Genomic DNA, 14,819 nt, shown 5'->3' with positions numbered 1-14,819 from the left:
AACGTGTACAAAGAGTTGCGAATCTACATTAGTTCTGGTACTGTATGGACTATTCCATAATTATATTATAATTCAAAGTGAAAAATTTGAATAGACATTTGTAAAATAGGCATAATTTAATAACCCCCAGCAACATAAGTTTCCACAGTCATAGGTACATAGGTACTGTTGTAGTTTATGAAGGGTGAATCAACTAGAACAAAGCATTTAAGCGTTATTTCTGCTATTGAATTTATAAAGGAAAAAATATTTCCAACGAGCAGCTATTTAATGGGGTATAATTGTTGTTTCAGAGAAAAAAATATTTTACTATTTTAATTCGTTATATCAAATAGACGGATTAAAATTTTATGTTATAAAGATTAAAAAAATAAATAGCTATTGTAGAAAATTACTATAATACTTTACAAACAGCACATAAATTCGCTTGTACTAAGTATTTAAACTGTATACGCCGTGTAGCATAAATCTCTTTAACCAAGTAAACGGCGGCGGTCTTTGCGAGAAGTTGCTCTTTACACTTAGAAAGTAACCGGTTTTAGAAATGCGCCAGGGTTAAGAATGTGCACAATATAATATGTCATAGCATAGCAGAGTGCACCTGGCCTGTCTAGATATTAATTTGTATTTGTATAGGTACGCTTTGATTCTTTGATCCTTTTTAAAATGAATTTCCCTTACAATATGTATTTACCTGGGTACCTAATAAGAACTTACTAAGCGTTGTCATTACATATCAACCGTTAGTATAAAAAATACAAAAACTTGTGATAAAAACTTAAAATTGTGTTCCATGTCTAGTGCTCGTACAAGTCTAGATTCTAGAATACTGATGTCAGTATTGTAAACATATTACGTGGCTGGAACGTGTTTCTCATTTACTGGTATTATCTTTGGTTCAAAGTGAACTTTTATGACTTGATGATGAAGTTATCATTTTATTAAAATTTAAAAATATTCTAAATAACTACTTATATGAAATGGAAACATAAATATGTAGGTATGTACCTAGTTATTGTTGTTGATAAAAATAAACAAAGGAGACTAGGTTGTTTTTGATTATTATTACTATATGAATTTAAATATATATGAATTATGTAATAATGAGTTTTTAGTTACAAATTCCGATAGCATTTTGATACAATAATAATTATTACTACTTAGAAGAAAGTCGTGTATAATATATGGCAACACTAAATATTTCAGTCATTAAGAAATGGGGATGTTGTCAAGATATATCAAACCCAATTTTTTGGGTTTATTAAAGTTTTTGAACAGCATACATTGGTTTATTGTATTCTTTAGTTTAATTAACCTCTCAGTATGCATCTACGAAGATCAAATAGGAAAATTCGATTGGTAATAAAAAGTTTTAGGTTATCATTTCTGTATGTCATCGCTTATGAACAGTGAATTTTTAATGAAATTAACAATTTCAGGCGTCAAAGTTATGTGGGGCGTATAAAGTTCGCTCAATTTGACACGGTCTCGACCGCCAAGAAACTCATAGTAGCCACAGAAGAGAATGTTTTGGCTGCCCTGAATCTCAAGACTGGTGAGTTGTTACTGTTCTTTTTCCTATCTTTACTAATAAAAAAAAAGTGTTCTCCGTGTGGGAAAGTAGCTGCAACCAATAATTTAACGTCTATAGACATACTTTTGCTCATATTACGAAATTGTAAAATTTACAGATAAGACAAGATGACTCTTGGATAGGCTCATTATATGTTTTGTTAGAATATACAAGAAAAAATTAAAACGGTTCAAAGCATTATTTCTTAACCTTACCAATAACTTTAAACAGAGTATTAGTGATTATATCAATATGAATTTTATTATTCACATAAAATAATCAACTATATCATTCAGATTTTGATATAACCAAAAAGTAATTATCCAACATATACTTTTACGACATACAAAAACACATTACTCTAGATTACTTTTTCAACCAAATTTGCAGACAGTTGACAGTCAATCTTTTTTTTTTATTTCACCTTAAATTTCATATATCATTAACTTACACAAATAAATAATTTTCAACATTTCAGTAGAAAAGAATGTAAAAAAACTTTATTACATATTACCTACTATCATATAAGTTATCAAGATATTAGTTATTGCAGTAGTGATTAGCTATGATCAAAACTTCATTCATTTAACTTTTAATTACATAAAGGATAGTCTTAAAACTGCCAAATCAGTTTTTTTACAATATCAGCAAGTCCTATAAATAAATTCCCTTAAAAATGTTCTATTTTTAATGATAGATAATATGAACACAATATATCTATAAAACTTAATCATAAGTAAGACTCTATAGAAAGCAGTGGCAGAGTACAATTTTCGGCTAGGGAACCCAACAACATATAGGTATGAATAATAAAAATAAATGCAAACTGAATCATTGTTCTAAGGAAAATTATATTTTCCATAAATTTCGAAAGGGAAGCTAGCAGAAATCGGATTATATAGACATTTTGCCAATGATAGAAAGCTAAGCATTAATATAAAATTGTCAGATATATTCTTTTCCTGCAGGTCAGGTAGTATGGAGGCATGTATTTGAGAGTGCGTCTACAGGCAACATCCAGTTGCTTCATGTCACAGAGAAGGTGGTCACAGTGACAGGAGCCAACCCTTACTTGGTGAGAGGGTGGGACGCTTCCACAGGTAACAACTTCAATAGTAATAATTAATGGTGTTCTGGGATTCCATTTATTACTGGTGTGAAAATGATATTTGCTATTATAAAAATAAGATATATTAACAGTTACTTTGCCTATTTATTTTGATTAACTTTAGATCATGTGTAATAAATCTAATTATATATAGTCTGACCAGGAAAATAAAATTCTAACCATGTGGTAAAATATGGGGCTAATAAAAAATTCAAATATTTATTTGGCACCAACTTAAAATCTGGTAATGACAACATTAACTTTAAAACAAGGAAGCCGAAGTAGTGCCCTAAGGTAGGTATTTTATTTTCCTGGTCTGGCTATACATACATTAAAATCATGTTGAGCAAGTATACATGTACTATTTACCTATATCTTGGGAATAAAGACATGAGGATAATATACTTTAAATCAATACAACACTTGTCTCAACACCTTATTCACAGGTGTCCTTCTCTGGGAGTGGTCCCTAACACTCCAGAATGACGAACATTCAGAGTTCTCTGAGTGGTGGGTCCACCAGGGCATGCTGGTACACATGTTGCCAGTGTTTGGCTCACACTTGGAGGTCACAATGTACCAACTTGTTACTGGACAAAACAGAGGGTCCACTTCAAAACTACCTGCAGTTTGGACCAATGATGGGTATGTTACATCCAGATTTTTGGGATAAGTAGTTTTGTACATATTTTTGTTTAATTATTGACTTTGCAGACTTTCTATATAGTTACAATACTTTATTCGAAACAAAGATTGATTACAAGATTTTTTTAAACAAGTATGAGACAAACAATAATCCAATATTGGTATCAAATCTAATTATTCTAAGTACCTTTGTTATTGACATCTTTTTTGACAGCTCCTTCATTACAATTTCCTGCTCTGTAGGTACACAAGGGACATAATATAAATAAAGTTACTTGACAAATAAATTATTCTACATTTCTACTAACTCTGAATCAACACAATAGTTCAAAGAAACTAAAAACCACCCTGTTTATTCTAGATGTGTACTATCAAAACCATACTACACCTGCATATCAGGCAGCCATGAAAGCCAACTCCTTCTGTCCGTTGATGTCACATCTAATGCAGTGCAGATCATCAGCGAACCCCTCTCAAAGTACATTAGCACAAATGAAGGATACCTGAGGCCTTTAGATGGGAACAGTATAGTCCCAGGATTTGTGATAGATGACCAGAAGATCATGGTGCTTGAGAATAACCAGTTTGTGCCAGTTAATGTGGCGATTGAAGATAAGTCAGCCAGTATTACGATTACTGACAGTGGCAGTGGGCCACTTGTGGTGCAGACATGGAACGATGATGCAAAGGTATAAAACCTAAGCAATATTGGTACTTTACTGATTGAATTATAATTTGTGAATTTTGTATCACAAAATATGCTTGTGGTAGGATATATTTAATATCCAACTTAGTAGTGACCACCATACAAGGTGTTAAAAGTTAAAACCTTCCATAAAGGACCACGTAAATGTGTCGCGTTCGGGAATCAGCCTGTGTATATTCGATTCCAACAGGCTGGTATAATTGTGTCAATTGCCAAGGAGTAATAGTTTCCGGTTAGTCAACATTCTATTGGACCCCGCTCTACTTACCATCAGATGCAGTGGCACTTTGCCATTGAATGTATAAAAAAAATAAATATATTTTGGGTATCGAAGTATGTCAAGGGACTCTTGCAGTAGTAAAAGTGTTAATTTAATATTAGGCTAGTAGACAGCTCCTGACTCCTATAGCTTATATTCAGAGAATTGAAACTAATGCCCCAATGTAGGATGTGCTAATTTTAACACTATCACAAGAACAAGTCTGACAGTATATTATTCTTATTTATGTTCAAAGTTAATACAATTTTAACGTTTTTTCCAGGGTCTATCACTATCAGCTCATGTATTATCATCTGGTCGCGTGGTGCCGGAGATCAGCATCTCCGACGACTCGCTATCCATCCCCGAGCCTGAAATATCCACCGTGATGTGCACCAAGACGGCGCGGGAGCAGCACGCTTGCAGGATATTGGTTACGGGCGTTGATGATGCTTCACATCTGCTGCAGCAGGGAGGTAAGATGTGATAGAGTCGAATAATATAAGGTTAAATAACAATATAATTGCATTGAAGTTCACAAATAAATATTGAATAGCATAAGGAACACAACACACAATCATATCACATATATAAATATGTACACACTCATGTCTATTTAAACACAACAATAAACAAAGTCTATATCTATCTCATAAAATTCCATTTGCTTTAAGATCTGTTTATTTGAAGTTATTTTTATTTTCACTATTTTTCATTGAAAGTGAAGTGTTGAGCTAATCGTTTGATGGTTTGTCAAAAAGTAAATTATACCTTTTTTTTTTACAAGGTCGTACGTTGTGGACGCGGGAAGAATCGCTCGCGAACGTGGTAGCGGTGGAGTTCGTAGATCTGCCCGTGTCCGATTTAGACGCCGCCATTGAGTCCGAATTCGATCAGAAAGAAGGTATGTTGACAATCACTTTATAAAATTATGTTTTATTCTGCATTGCAAGGATTTATAAGTCGAATAGAATATCTATTCGGGTCTGGTTTGCGGGATTACGGGATATGCTGGTGGTAGGATATATTTTATATCCGCTCGGATAGCAACCACCGTACACAAGGTGTTAAAACCCACCATAGTGGCCAGCGTAATTATGTCGCGTTCCGGAATCAGTCCATATTTTTCCGGTTCCAGCGGGCCGTTATTGTGTCGACTGCCGAGGGGTATTCATCTCTCGTCAGTCGACATTCTGTTGGACCCCACTCCACTTACCATCAGATGCAGTGGAGTCACAAAAAAAAATTAAGCAACAGTAATTACAAAACGAATTTTACATCTGATATCTCTGTATAATTATATTGTAAGGCCATACAATACTACGATATCCAAATTTCGCAGTGTTTATTTTTTCTATTTTTATGGTGTCTGCCTCTAATTATTCGTACTTGTCCTGTTTTGTCATTCAGTTGTTACAATTAATATCATAATAAAAATAAAATAAAAATGTAACATTCTTGAAATACATTATTCATTTAGATTTTTTTAAAACAAGGAAACTTTTTTGTCTCTAACTTTTTTATCATTCATATTGTTGGCTTTGTCATATTATAATAGTAACACTCTCGTATGTTTTTTTTAGCTGCCAAGATGTACAGTAAGTATTGTGTTGTACCCGTGTGTGTTTTAAAGTAGTTTGTGGCCCACTTCTATAATAATTTAAGTCTAGAGTCAAGCTTTGTTGAGACCTGTAAATACAAAAGGTTTTAACTAACACTTTAACAATAAATAAATATTTGAATTATATTATCTTTTAGCCAGCGATTTTTTTTTATGTGTGTTTCGTTTTAAAGAGCAAAATTTGCCTAATTTCGGATACTAATGCAAAATGTATAAATATTGCTTTATTTCAGAAGTTTTGTGCGTTTATTATTATTTAGGGTTTTAGTATATTTTATCCGCTTTTTCAAGGCCTTGCTTCATGACTATGTATGCCCCCAATAATTGTCATGTAACCCTGTTACATAATACAATATAATAGGGTACCGGACACATTTTTGTTCTTTGCTATTATAAAATATGTACGTTTCATACATTATAACACAGAAGGAATTATTAAAGCCGGTAAAAAATCAACAAGTTATAAGTCTTTGAATTTCTGTGGAATGGGTACCTAACAAAAATACAGAAAAGAGACGAAATACCCACATTTGACGTCATCGGGAATTACGACGCGTGCGAAAGAAAGAGATAAAGCGATATCCCCACAACGCGTCCACTTTCGCACATTACAATATTTGAAATATGAATTACTAGCTAATTTTTTAACCAATATTTATGCTGTTTTCGCAGGAGTGCTTCTTTTTCGTATTATTAGCTATTGCATATAGAATAATGTATAAAATCAAGCATAGGATGGTCTCCTATTACAAAATAAGATCTCACATACAGCCACCACCGGTAGATATCGATGATAAGTGGCTTAAAATATAAATGTTATAGCAACTTAAATCTAATATATTAGTCGGCAAATAACGTGAGCACATGGTAATGTGGTAGAGTATGTTTCCGTCTGTAGGTATACCTACTTTAACGTACAAAAAATCCTTCACCACGCCGTAATGTGCTCAAGTTTTTTACCGGCTATAATTGGAATTAAATCTAAGCTCATATCGAAATTATAGCACCCTATCATAAAGTATTTATCCGTGATGCCTTACAACTGGCTTTCCTATTTGTAAAAGTACACTTGAAGTTAAAATGCTTCCTTAGTTTAATATTTTACCTCCCAATTCACAATAGCGGGAAATATAGAAATCATATTTCTAACTTCTCTGTATCTATCTATTTGTTTAATTTCGTTGTGGGATAAACACAGATTAGTATTCTCTGAGACTTTCTGAGCCACCGGTAATCGTGGTTTACAGGAGTTGTAGTGGTGGGTGATGTCGGGAAAGATATAATAATGAAGTAGTATAAAATATATTTACACTGTCTCATGTACAAAATGTCCTATACAATATTTATACCGTGTGACCAAAATGTCCGTTCAGGTTCCATATGGGCGGCGTTCACGCGACGCATCCACACGCAACTCCAGCAGTTGCAGACGTTGATAAACGCGCTGCAGAGGGGCGAGACCAGCGCCGACGACGACTCCTCAGCGCTGGTGCGGGACTACTTCAACCTGCACAAGATCATGGTGCTCGTCACTGATGTTGGCAAGGTGAGGGATCTGAAAAAAATGTTTATTCTTCTTGCAAACGAGGGTAGCCATGTAGCATTGCTATTCTTTGAAGAACATACCCTCTCTCCTCCACCCTACTCGGTTAATTTGTATAAAAAAAATATTGTCCTCAGATATTCGGAATGGACAATTTGTCCGGTGAAATATTATGGAAGATGTACGAGCCTAACTTGGATACGGAGAATGTTCTAGTGTTCACCAGAAAGTCTGCGAGACGGACGCCGCACGATGCATATCTCACTATTGTGGGCAAAGATGAGGTGAGTCCACGTTCAAGTATATATTATACCTTTATGTATGGAATTTTCCTTGATTTATTCTAAAATATTTTTGCTTAGTAGTTGAATATACGCAAGAAACCAACATTATTATATTTATGTGACAAGTTACAATGAAATTTATTTGCAATTGATTTAAAAAAGTTTTCTATCAAAATGCACAGATTGTTCGTTTCTACTACTGACGTTTCTAAATCAACAGTAAATCTAAATAAAACAATCATACCACTGTAGGGCGCACAACCTTTTAATTAATAATGATTAGTGATAAAAAATTGAAGTCTCCTTTCTTGTCTCACTATGATTTGAACTTGTTTGTACAGGAAGGTAACGGGCTGCTGTTGAACATCAACCCGATCCGCGGCAGTGCGCAGGCGCCGGGCGCGCTGCGGCTGCGCGCGCCGCTGCTGCAGGCCGCGCTGCACCACCACACGCGGGCATTGGTGTTGCTCTACAGCGACGAGCAGGTCCAGGTATGCAACTAGATAAAAAATATTTTGACATTGCGTTAATAAATTATATCCTCCGTGACCAAGAAGGCTGCAAAGTCTTCGAAACTTTGGAAGATAATTATAATGTTAAAATCCGCAATAAAATCTGGAAAAATAGTTTTATTTCAATGTCAAACATAAGAAGTAATTATTATTTACTTTTTTCTTATCAAATAGACAAATTACTTTAATATGTTGGCACGTTTCTAGATAATACCAGAATCAGCAGCAGAACAAGTGAAGAACATGTATATGTACGTAGCGGACAAAAATACCGCGAAGGTGCAGGGATACGCAATCGTATACAATGGAGAGGTATGTGATACCCATTTATTTTACTCAGGGGGACTCAGACCCCCCCGTGACCATAAAAGCTGCAAAGTCTTCGAAACGTCGGGAGAAAACTAAACTATAAAAAACCGCGACAGAATCCGAAAAGGAGTTTAATTTTAATGATTAACATTCGCGTAGAGGTCAAATAAAAAAATCGAGTATAGTGTGCCCACCATTAGTTGCGTTGTAACTTGTTCCCTTGAAATTGTTGCCAGAAGGTAACGGCGCAGAAGATATGGTCCCTGCAGCTGGGCGGCGAGCCGGCGGGCGGGCACCGCATCGTGGCGGCCGTGGACAAGGGCAGCGAGCGCGTGCACTCGCCCGGCCGCGTGCTCGCCGACCGCAGCGTGCTCTACAAGTACCTCAACCCCAACCTCGTGCTCTTCGTCACCGAGGGACCCGACCCGCTGCACAAAGGTACACACTCGCGCCTTGCCTTTCCGCCGTGTGTATTCCGTCCCATGACAAGGGCAGCGAGCGCGTGCACTCGCTCGCCTCACTCGAGGGTTCCTAGCCCCGTTGCACTTCATTGCGAAAGAAAACAAGTATTGCACATACAAAATGCTAACGTAAAAATAATATAGTTGTTTTTCTTCGCAGATATAGTAACAGCGACGTGCGTAGACGCCGTTTCCGGTGTGGTGATCTTCTCGCAGGTGCACCGGCGTGCGCGTGCGCTGCCGCTCGCGCTGCACACCGACAACATGATGGCCTATTTCTACCACAACGATAAGCATCGGAGAACTGAAATTGGTCAGTTAGATGTTAATTTAGACATTATGGATTGTAGAAATGATTAAATTAGTCAGTTATACTATTGATAATTATGTTAATTTTGTTTAAAAATAAGTTAGTGTTTGTCATGTAATGGTTGTGTTTGTTGTTATTGTTTGCAGCGTCGTTGGAGCTGTACGAGGGCAAGTCGCGCTGGTGGGAGCAGGGCGCGTGGGCGGCGGAGGGCGCGGGCGCGGTGGGGGGCGCGGCGCGGCGCGTGGTGGTGGAGCGGCGCGCGCACGTGGTGTCGGGCGCGGCGCGCGCGGCGGCGCGCACCACCACGCTGCGCGCGCTCACCGACGTGCACCTGCTGCGTCAGTACTCACCGCGATACCACGGACCACTCTCGCTCACAAAACTATTATAACCCACGCACGTTATTACGTGTTAGGCGTGTGGAACCATATTGACATTTGGTTTTACTACGCAAACGCTACGTGTGGCACAACACACCTGGTGTGATCCCAAGGCGATTCTTGTATGCATACCAAATGCACGCATATGTATGCATTTTTCGCGAACCAAAGCTCACAGTTTAGTGTGTATACCGCTTGGTTGTATTAATATATTGAAGGCTACACGGTCCCGTAGATATTCAACACCGTCCACCCAGGTAACCTCCCTTCCTCCCTAACTTCCTAACCTCATATCTTTCCCGATTTGTTGTAATTATTAAACGTGGGATAGTTTGTAAACTGTTAGCAAAAAATACCTGATGATAGCGCAACGTTTCCACCCTAAAAAACACATTAGTGAGTGGTGTACCGTATCGTAAATACTTTAGCCGTCATCACCTAACCATTCCTTATTTCTGCAGTGTGGGTGTCATCCGGCGCATTAGTAGAGATCCCTTGGGCGATGCTGGAAGCCCGTCGAGCACTCCCGGGCGGTGAGCTATCTCCTGAGTCGATGGGCCCCCCACTGGCCCCTGAGCTGATACTGGCCCCGGAGGCGGCCCTGTCCTACAACCTGACGCTCGCAAGGCCTAGGCAACTGCACGTTGCCGCCCCTGACTTGGAGTCCACCACGCTCGTACTGGCCACGGGATTAGGTAAGATACTGATGTTCCTACCCTCATAAAAAAAGTAAACGTAAACTTTAATAAAAAAGAACCAAGGTTTTAGTTTTGTTCTCACACAAGATGCAGTTGTGTCTAATCTGTTGGTTAATTTGTAATACGCAGTGTATAGAAAAATTCATGCAAAGCAATACAGTCCGACTTGCAAGTAGATTTCAGGAAGTATACGCTATACAATGTTCCATAAATGGGCTGAAAAACAATAGTCAAATATTTGATCATACATGAATAATAATGTTGAGAAAAAATTGATCCAGTTATGCTAAAATATCCTAATCCATAAATTATCCAAAAATAAGTTATTTAAATTTAATTCGCATTTAATTTAAATGTGATACTTTACTGTTGGCAAAAGATGCTAACTATTTATATCCGTCACAACATGTATGTGTAGTGCGTGTAGTAATAACTAAAAACCACAAATGTTTAAAAGCACATATGGCACAACTCTGTCCAATTATACATGTCTGATTGTCTAACCAACAGATCTGTTCTACACCCGAGTGGCGCCGTCGAAGACCTTCGATCTACTGAAGGACGACTTCGACTACTCTCTCATCACGATGGTCCTGTCAGGCCTCATCCTCGCCTCCTACGCCACCAAGTACTTCGCCTCCAGGAAGATGCTCAAAATGGCCTGGAAGTGATGTTACTGCTAGACCGCATGCAGGGGAATTTGAACTGTGCGCCTATTGAGTTAAGGAGAGGTGAGAGACATTGCGGAAGCGTTTCGATAGTACGTCGGTAGTTACTAAGAATTGTATTTCTGTTTTTTTCATTTAACTAGTACTTATTTTAAATCCTATATCACTGATCACAAGTCATTAATGCTTTTTGAATTTTAAGTAGTGGTGAAGTCTCAAAAGCTTTTGAAAAGCCTTGGTTCATTGTTTTCATAGCACCTTACCAATTTTCAGGAATACTCGATAAATCTATTACTGTCAAATGTGACCAATAATTACCTTCATTTGCGAGCAGTGTATTATACGGTGGACTGGGTTCGGCCTTTTTTTTCATCGTGCTTTAAAAAAATCTTATTTCTGCTTCAATTTCATATAATGTAGAAATTAGATATCAATAATTTTTATAATAAAGTGATAATCGGTGTAATAATTGGAATTGAATTTCCACTGCCATATTAATATTGCACAGGGCAAATTCCTCTCATAATGAACTTTTAAATAAATTATATTATATATAAATAAATATTATTATATAGTTTGTGTTCGTGAGTAGTGAGTGTTTACAAATAAGTGAATTAAAAGCCAATATTGGCAATATTCGAGGCTTGTCAAGCTCGTATGAAGTGATTCTATAAAATATATACAGAGTGTTGCTCAAAGGTGGTATATTTAAAACTCATTAAAACTAAAATGAATGGTAAAGTTTTGGTTAAGATTCTTATCATTGCTTTAATGACTTCCTAATAAGTTGTCTCGAAACTGTAGGATCAAGTAAACTAACAAAGCTATCCCTCTTTGTAATATATAAGTACTTTTCAGTCATATTCTCCATTAACTTTACCAGAAGCTACAAATAGTTCCCACACATTGTTTACCACCTTTCTGCAACATTTTGTATAAAATATTTAGACCCAAAAGTTAAAGGAGCTCTTCACATTGCAACGGGTCTACAAACTTTAATTGTACGGACAATTCATCTAGCTATGCTTGTTATGTACGAAGAAACACGATAAAAACCGTTGCAAGGCGTCCCTTTAGCTATAGCTATATTTCACGGTTCAACTTCGGTCCCATGGTTACTTATCTTTATTTTATAGTAATGTATTCATTAGGCTACAATTAATACGATGTTGCTCAAAATATAGCAAGGAATGGTGACCAGTCTAAAAACTTATGACTATATAGCGTATTTTAGCACTATTGCTCGTGTTGCAACTCAACTGTGGCCTAATGAATGCATGACTTACAGTCGAATAACTGAGGCCGTAACTAAAATGCCTCTAAAATCATTAACGGCAATCGAATTCAGAAAAAAAACTATGGCATTGACATAGTATCCATAATTCTATCGTTAGATATGTCATTCTCCTATATAATGTTAGCGTTAACGATTGTAAAAAGGCATATTGGGTACGGGCCCTGATAAATGTTTATATTTTTGGTTTTCTGCCCCTCGTCTATGATAGACTTTTGAAGAATAGTTGACTTTCATTTAAGAGGTAATCGTTGCGTACGTTATACAGGTGTTCCAAAAATTCGGTATACGGAGAACGGTAACTAATTGGGGTTTTAGGTAAAGAACATGTATAATGTGAAGTTTTATTTTTGCATAAGATGATTTTGCGATTTGTGACGTAAAATATTTGCAAGTTAAATCATCGTCGAAATAGCTAGCAAAACAATGATAAACAACGTGTACCTATCTATTTTCTTCATAGTTAATAGACACTACGAAATTATCTTAAAACAAAAAAAAAATCTATCATTTTACTAGTGAACTACCATATTACTTCCCAATCCTTGATACCACTTTTTGGCAACAACCTGTATAACAAGAATTTTACTATCGGACGAGAGCAATAAAATTCATATACACTATAGATAATACTTTGAATTACTTATGATCATTTTTCTACTGAATTCACGGGTGGGTGTGGAATAAATGTAAGTATTGAACATAACGGTACGCGGTATATATAAGTGGTTACATGTAAAGATTAGCTAGTGCAATTTAGATGTATGATTTATTTATGTCATTATTTGTATATGGTTAGAGATACGAGTCCATTCCATCTCCTAACATGTTTCTTGACGTATTTGTCAAACTGTTTGTTTCCTTTACAGTGTACAACAGCAAAATGAGATGTTAAATTAAATGCAAGTTTTATTGTAAAAAAAATATTCATGTAGTTCAGATTTCAGAAAATGCACATAAATTTATTGACAAACGTCTTACCCCCTTATTCATAGACGTTATTTATCTAAGGACGGAGCATATCTGTGATAACAAGTCTGTTTCTCAGCTTTGTTTATTTGCCAGCCAATTAGATACAAGTTGTATCTCAATATGAGCCAATCACAACGGCCCTATGTCTACGCACTGCGAATGCTGCCATGCCGTCAGCACTGAGAAACAGACTTGTTATCACAGCAATGCTCTGTCCTTAGATGAATAAAGTCTATGAATAAGGAGGTTACTATATATAATGGAGGTGTTGCATACAACTTGATTTGTGTCAATATCCTGATCGTTGTTATTCTTAGCTTCAAAATATTTAACAATTGTTAACATTGAAGAATATTTGGCTAATATATGTTTGATAATTGTTTTTCGCCTCTGCATATAAAAAAAAATCAATTAGCTAATATTTTTACACCATTTTGACTCGTCTGACTTATCTTTCTTTTTTGTACAGCACTATTATTCAGTTTATTACGTCTAGAAGAAAACTAACGCTAAATGTTCAAGTCTCGTTATATTTTCAGTGACCATTACTATAAAAATAGGTCTATTTATAATCTAGATATATTTTAGAAATAGACTCCCTATTTTTATCTAATAAAAATAATACATTTTTTTTCAATTAACAAACATTTTTGTTGTTGTCGAGACTTGTGAGAATATTTATTTTTAAACTAGAAAACCAAATATTTTCCTTGCAACAATTCTCCTTCCATTTTGCTTCGGTCCTTCGACCCGTCTTGTTGACACCTAGGACGTAATTAAACGTCAAAAAACGAATACCTTTAAAGTACTACTAATCGTGAATACGTTATACAGTAAAAAATGTTACCGTTTCTGTTTTTATTTGTTGAGTTATGTGTGATTGTAAGTTATTTATAATTTAAGTTGATTTTGTCCGCTTTTGCACATCTTTAATTTGATCGCGTTTACTAAAACTTTATTGCTGTGGTCGGAAACAATTGAATTTAATTTCCATTACTAGCATTTTTTTATTTTAGATGCTGAGTTGTCATTTGATTAGTGAAAAATCCGTATATGTTTTATGGTAAAAAAGATCACTGTTAAAATATATTAGGAAATAAACTCAGCGAACGCGTTTCAGTAGTTCTACTCTGTTGGTAGCCCAAGTAGAACCAAATATTCCTATCACTGAAATGCATTTTGTAAGAATAAAGCATTTCTATTGGTCTTTGTTAGATATTAAAATGTAACAGATGGTATATGCAGGAAGCACTATTAATTAACTTTTGTGCACCACGTTTTTATGTGGAAAAGCAACGGCGCTTACGTTGTTTATTGTAATAACGATGGAAGAGTGCGTGAAATCGGTATGATTCTATGTAAATCAGCAATAAACGATTCACTACAAATTCGTATTTCATTTTCAGTGAGACGTGTAAAACAAAAGTATTAATAAAGATGAATGACTGCCAAATTGTTTTTTATTTTTAATAAAAC

General features: G+C 35.9%; 1 protein-coding gene across 2 annotated transcripts; it reads left to right on the top strand.

The window, feature by feature from the left end:
- The first annotated feature begins 1,192 nt into the window (after positions 1-1,192).
- Positions 1,193-14,796, top strand: LOC115440153 (ER membrane protein complex subunit 1). Of its 2 annotated transcripts, none has more exons than XM_037440976.1 (16): positions 1,193-1,359; positions 1,440-1,555; positions 2,542-2,673; positions 3,128-3,326; positions 3,688-4,015; positions 4,575-4,767; positions 5,079-5,195; positions 7,286-7,458; positions 7,593-7,739; positions 8,081-8,230; positions 8,459-8,563; positions 8,800-8,998; positions 9,182-9,334; positions 9,478-9,669; positions 10,173-10,406; positions 10,920-14,796. In XM_037440976.1, the coding sequence occupies exons 1-16, from the start codon at positions 1,217-1,219 to the stop codon at positions 11,078-11,080; spliced, it is 2,742 nt and encodes a 913-aa protein (XP_037296873.1). In that variant the 5' UTR covers positions 1,193-1,216; the 3' UTR covers positions 11,081-14,796. The 2 variants fall into 2 exon arrangements, with proteins under 2 accessions (XP_037296873.1, XP_037296871.1); XM_037440974.1 differs by having other exon boundaries at positions 8,797-8,998.
- Positions 14,797-14,819: the final 23 nt, after the last annotated feature.

This window comes from Manduca sexta, chromosome 21, assembly GCF_014839805.1.
Source record: "Manduca sexta isolate Smith_Timp_Sample1 chromosome 21, JHU_Msex_v1.0, whole genome shotgun sequence".
Classification (NCBI taxonomy): Eukaryota; Metazoa; Arthropoda; class Insecta; order Lepidoptera; family Sphingidae; genus Manduca; species Manduca sexta.
Note: the sequence above shows the minus strand (reverse complement) of the source record. Positions and strands in the feature narration are given on the sequence as shown.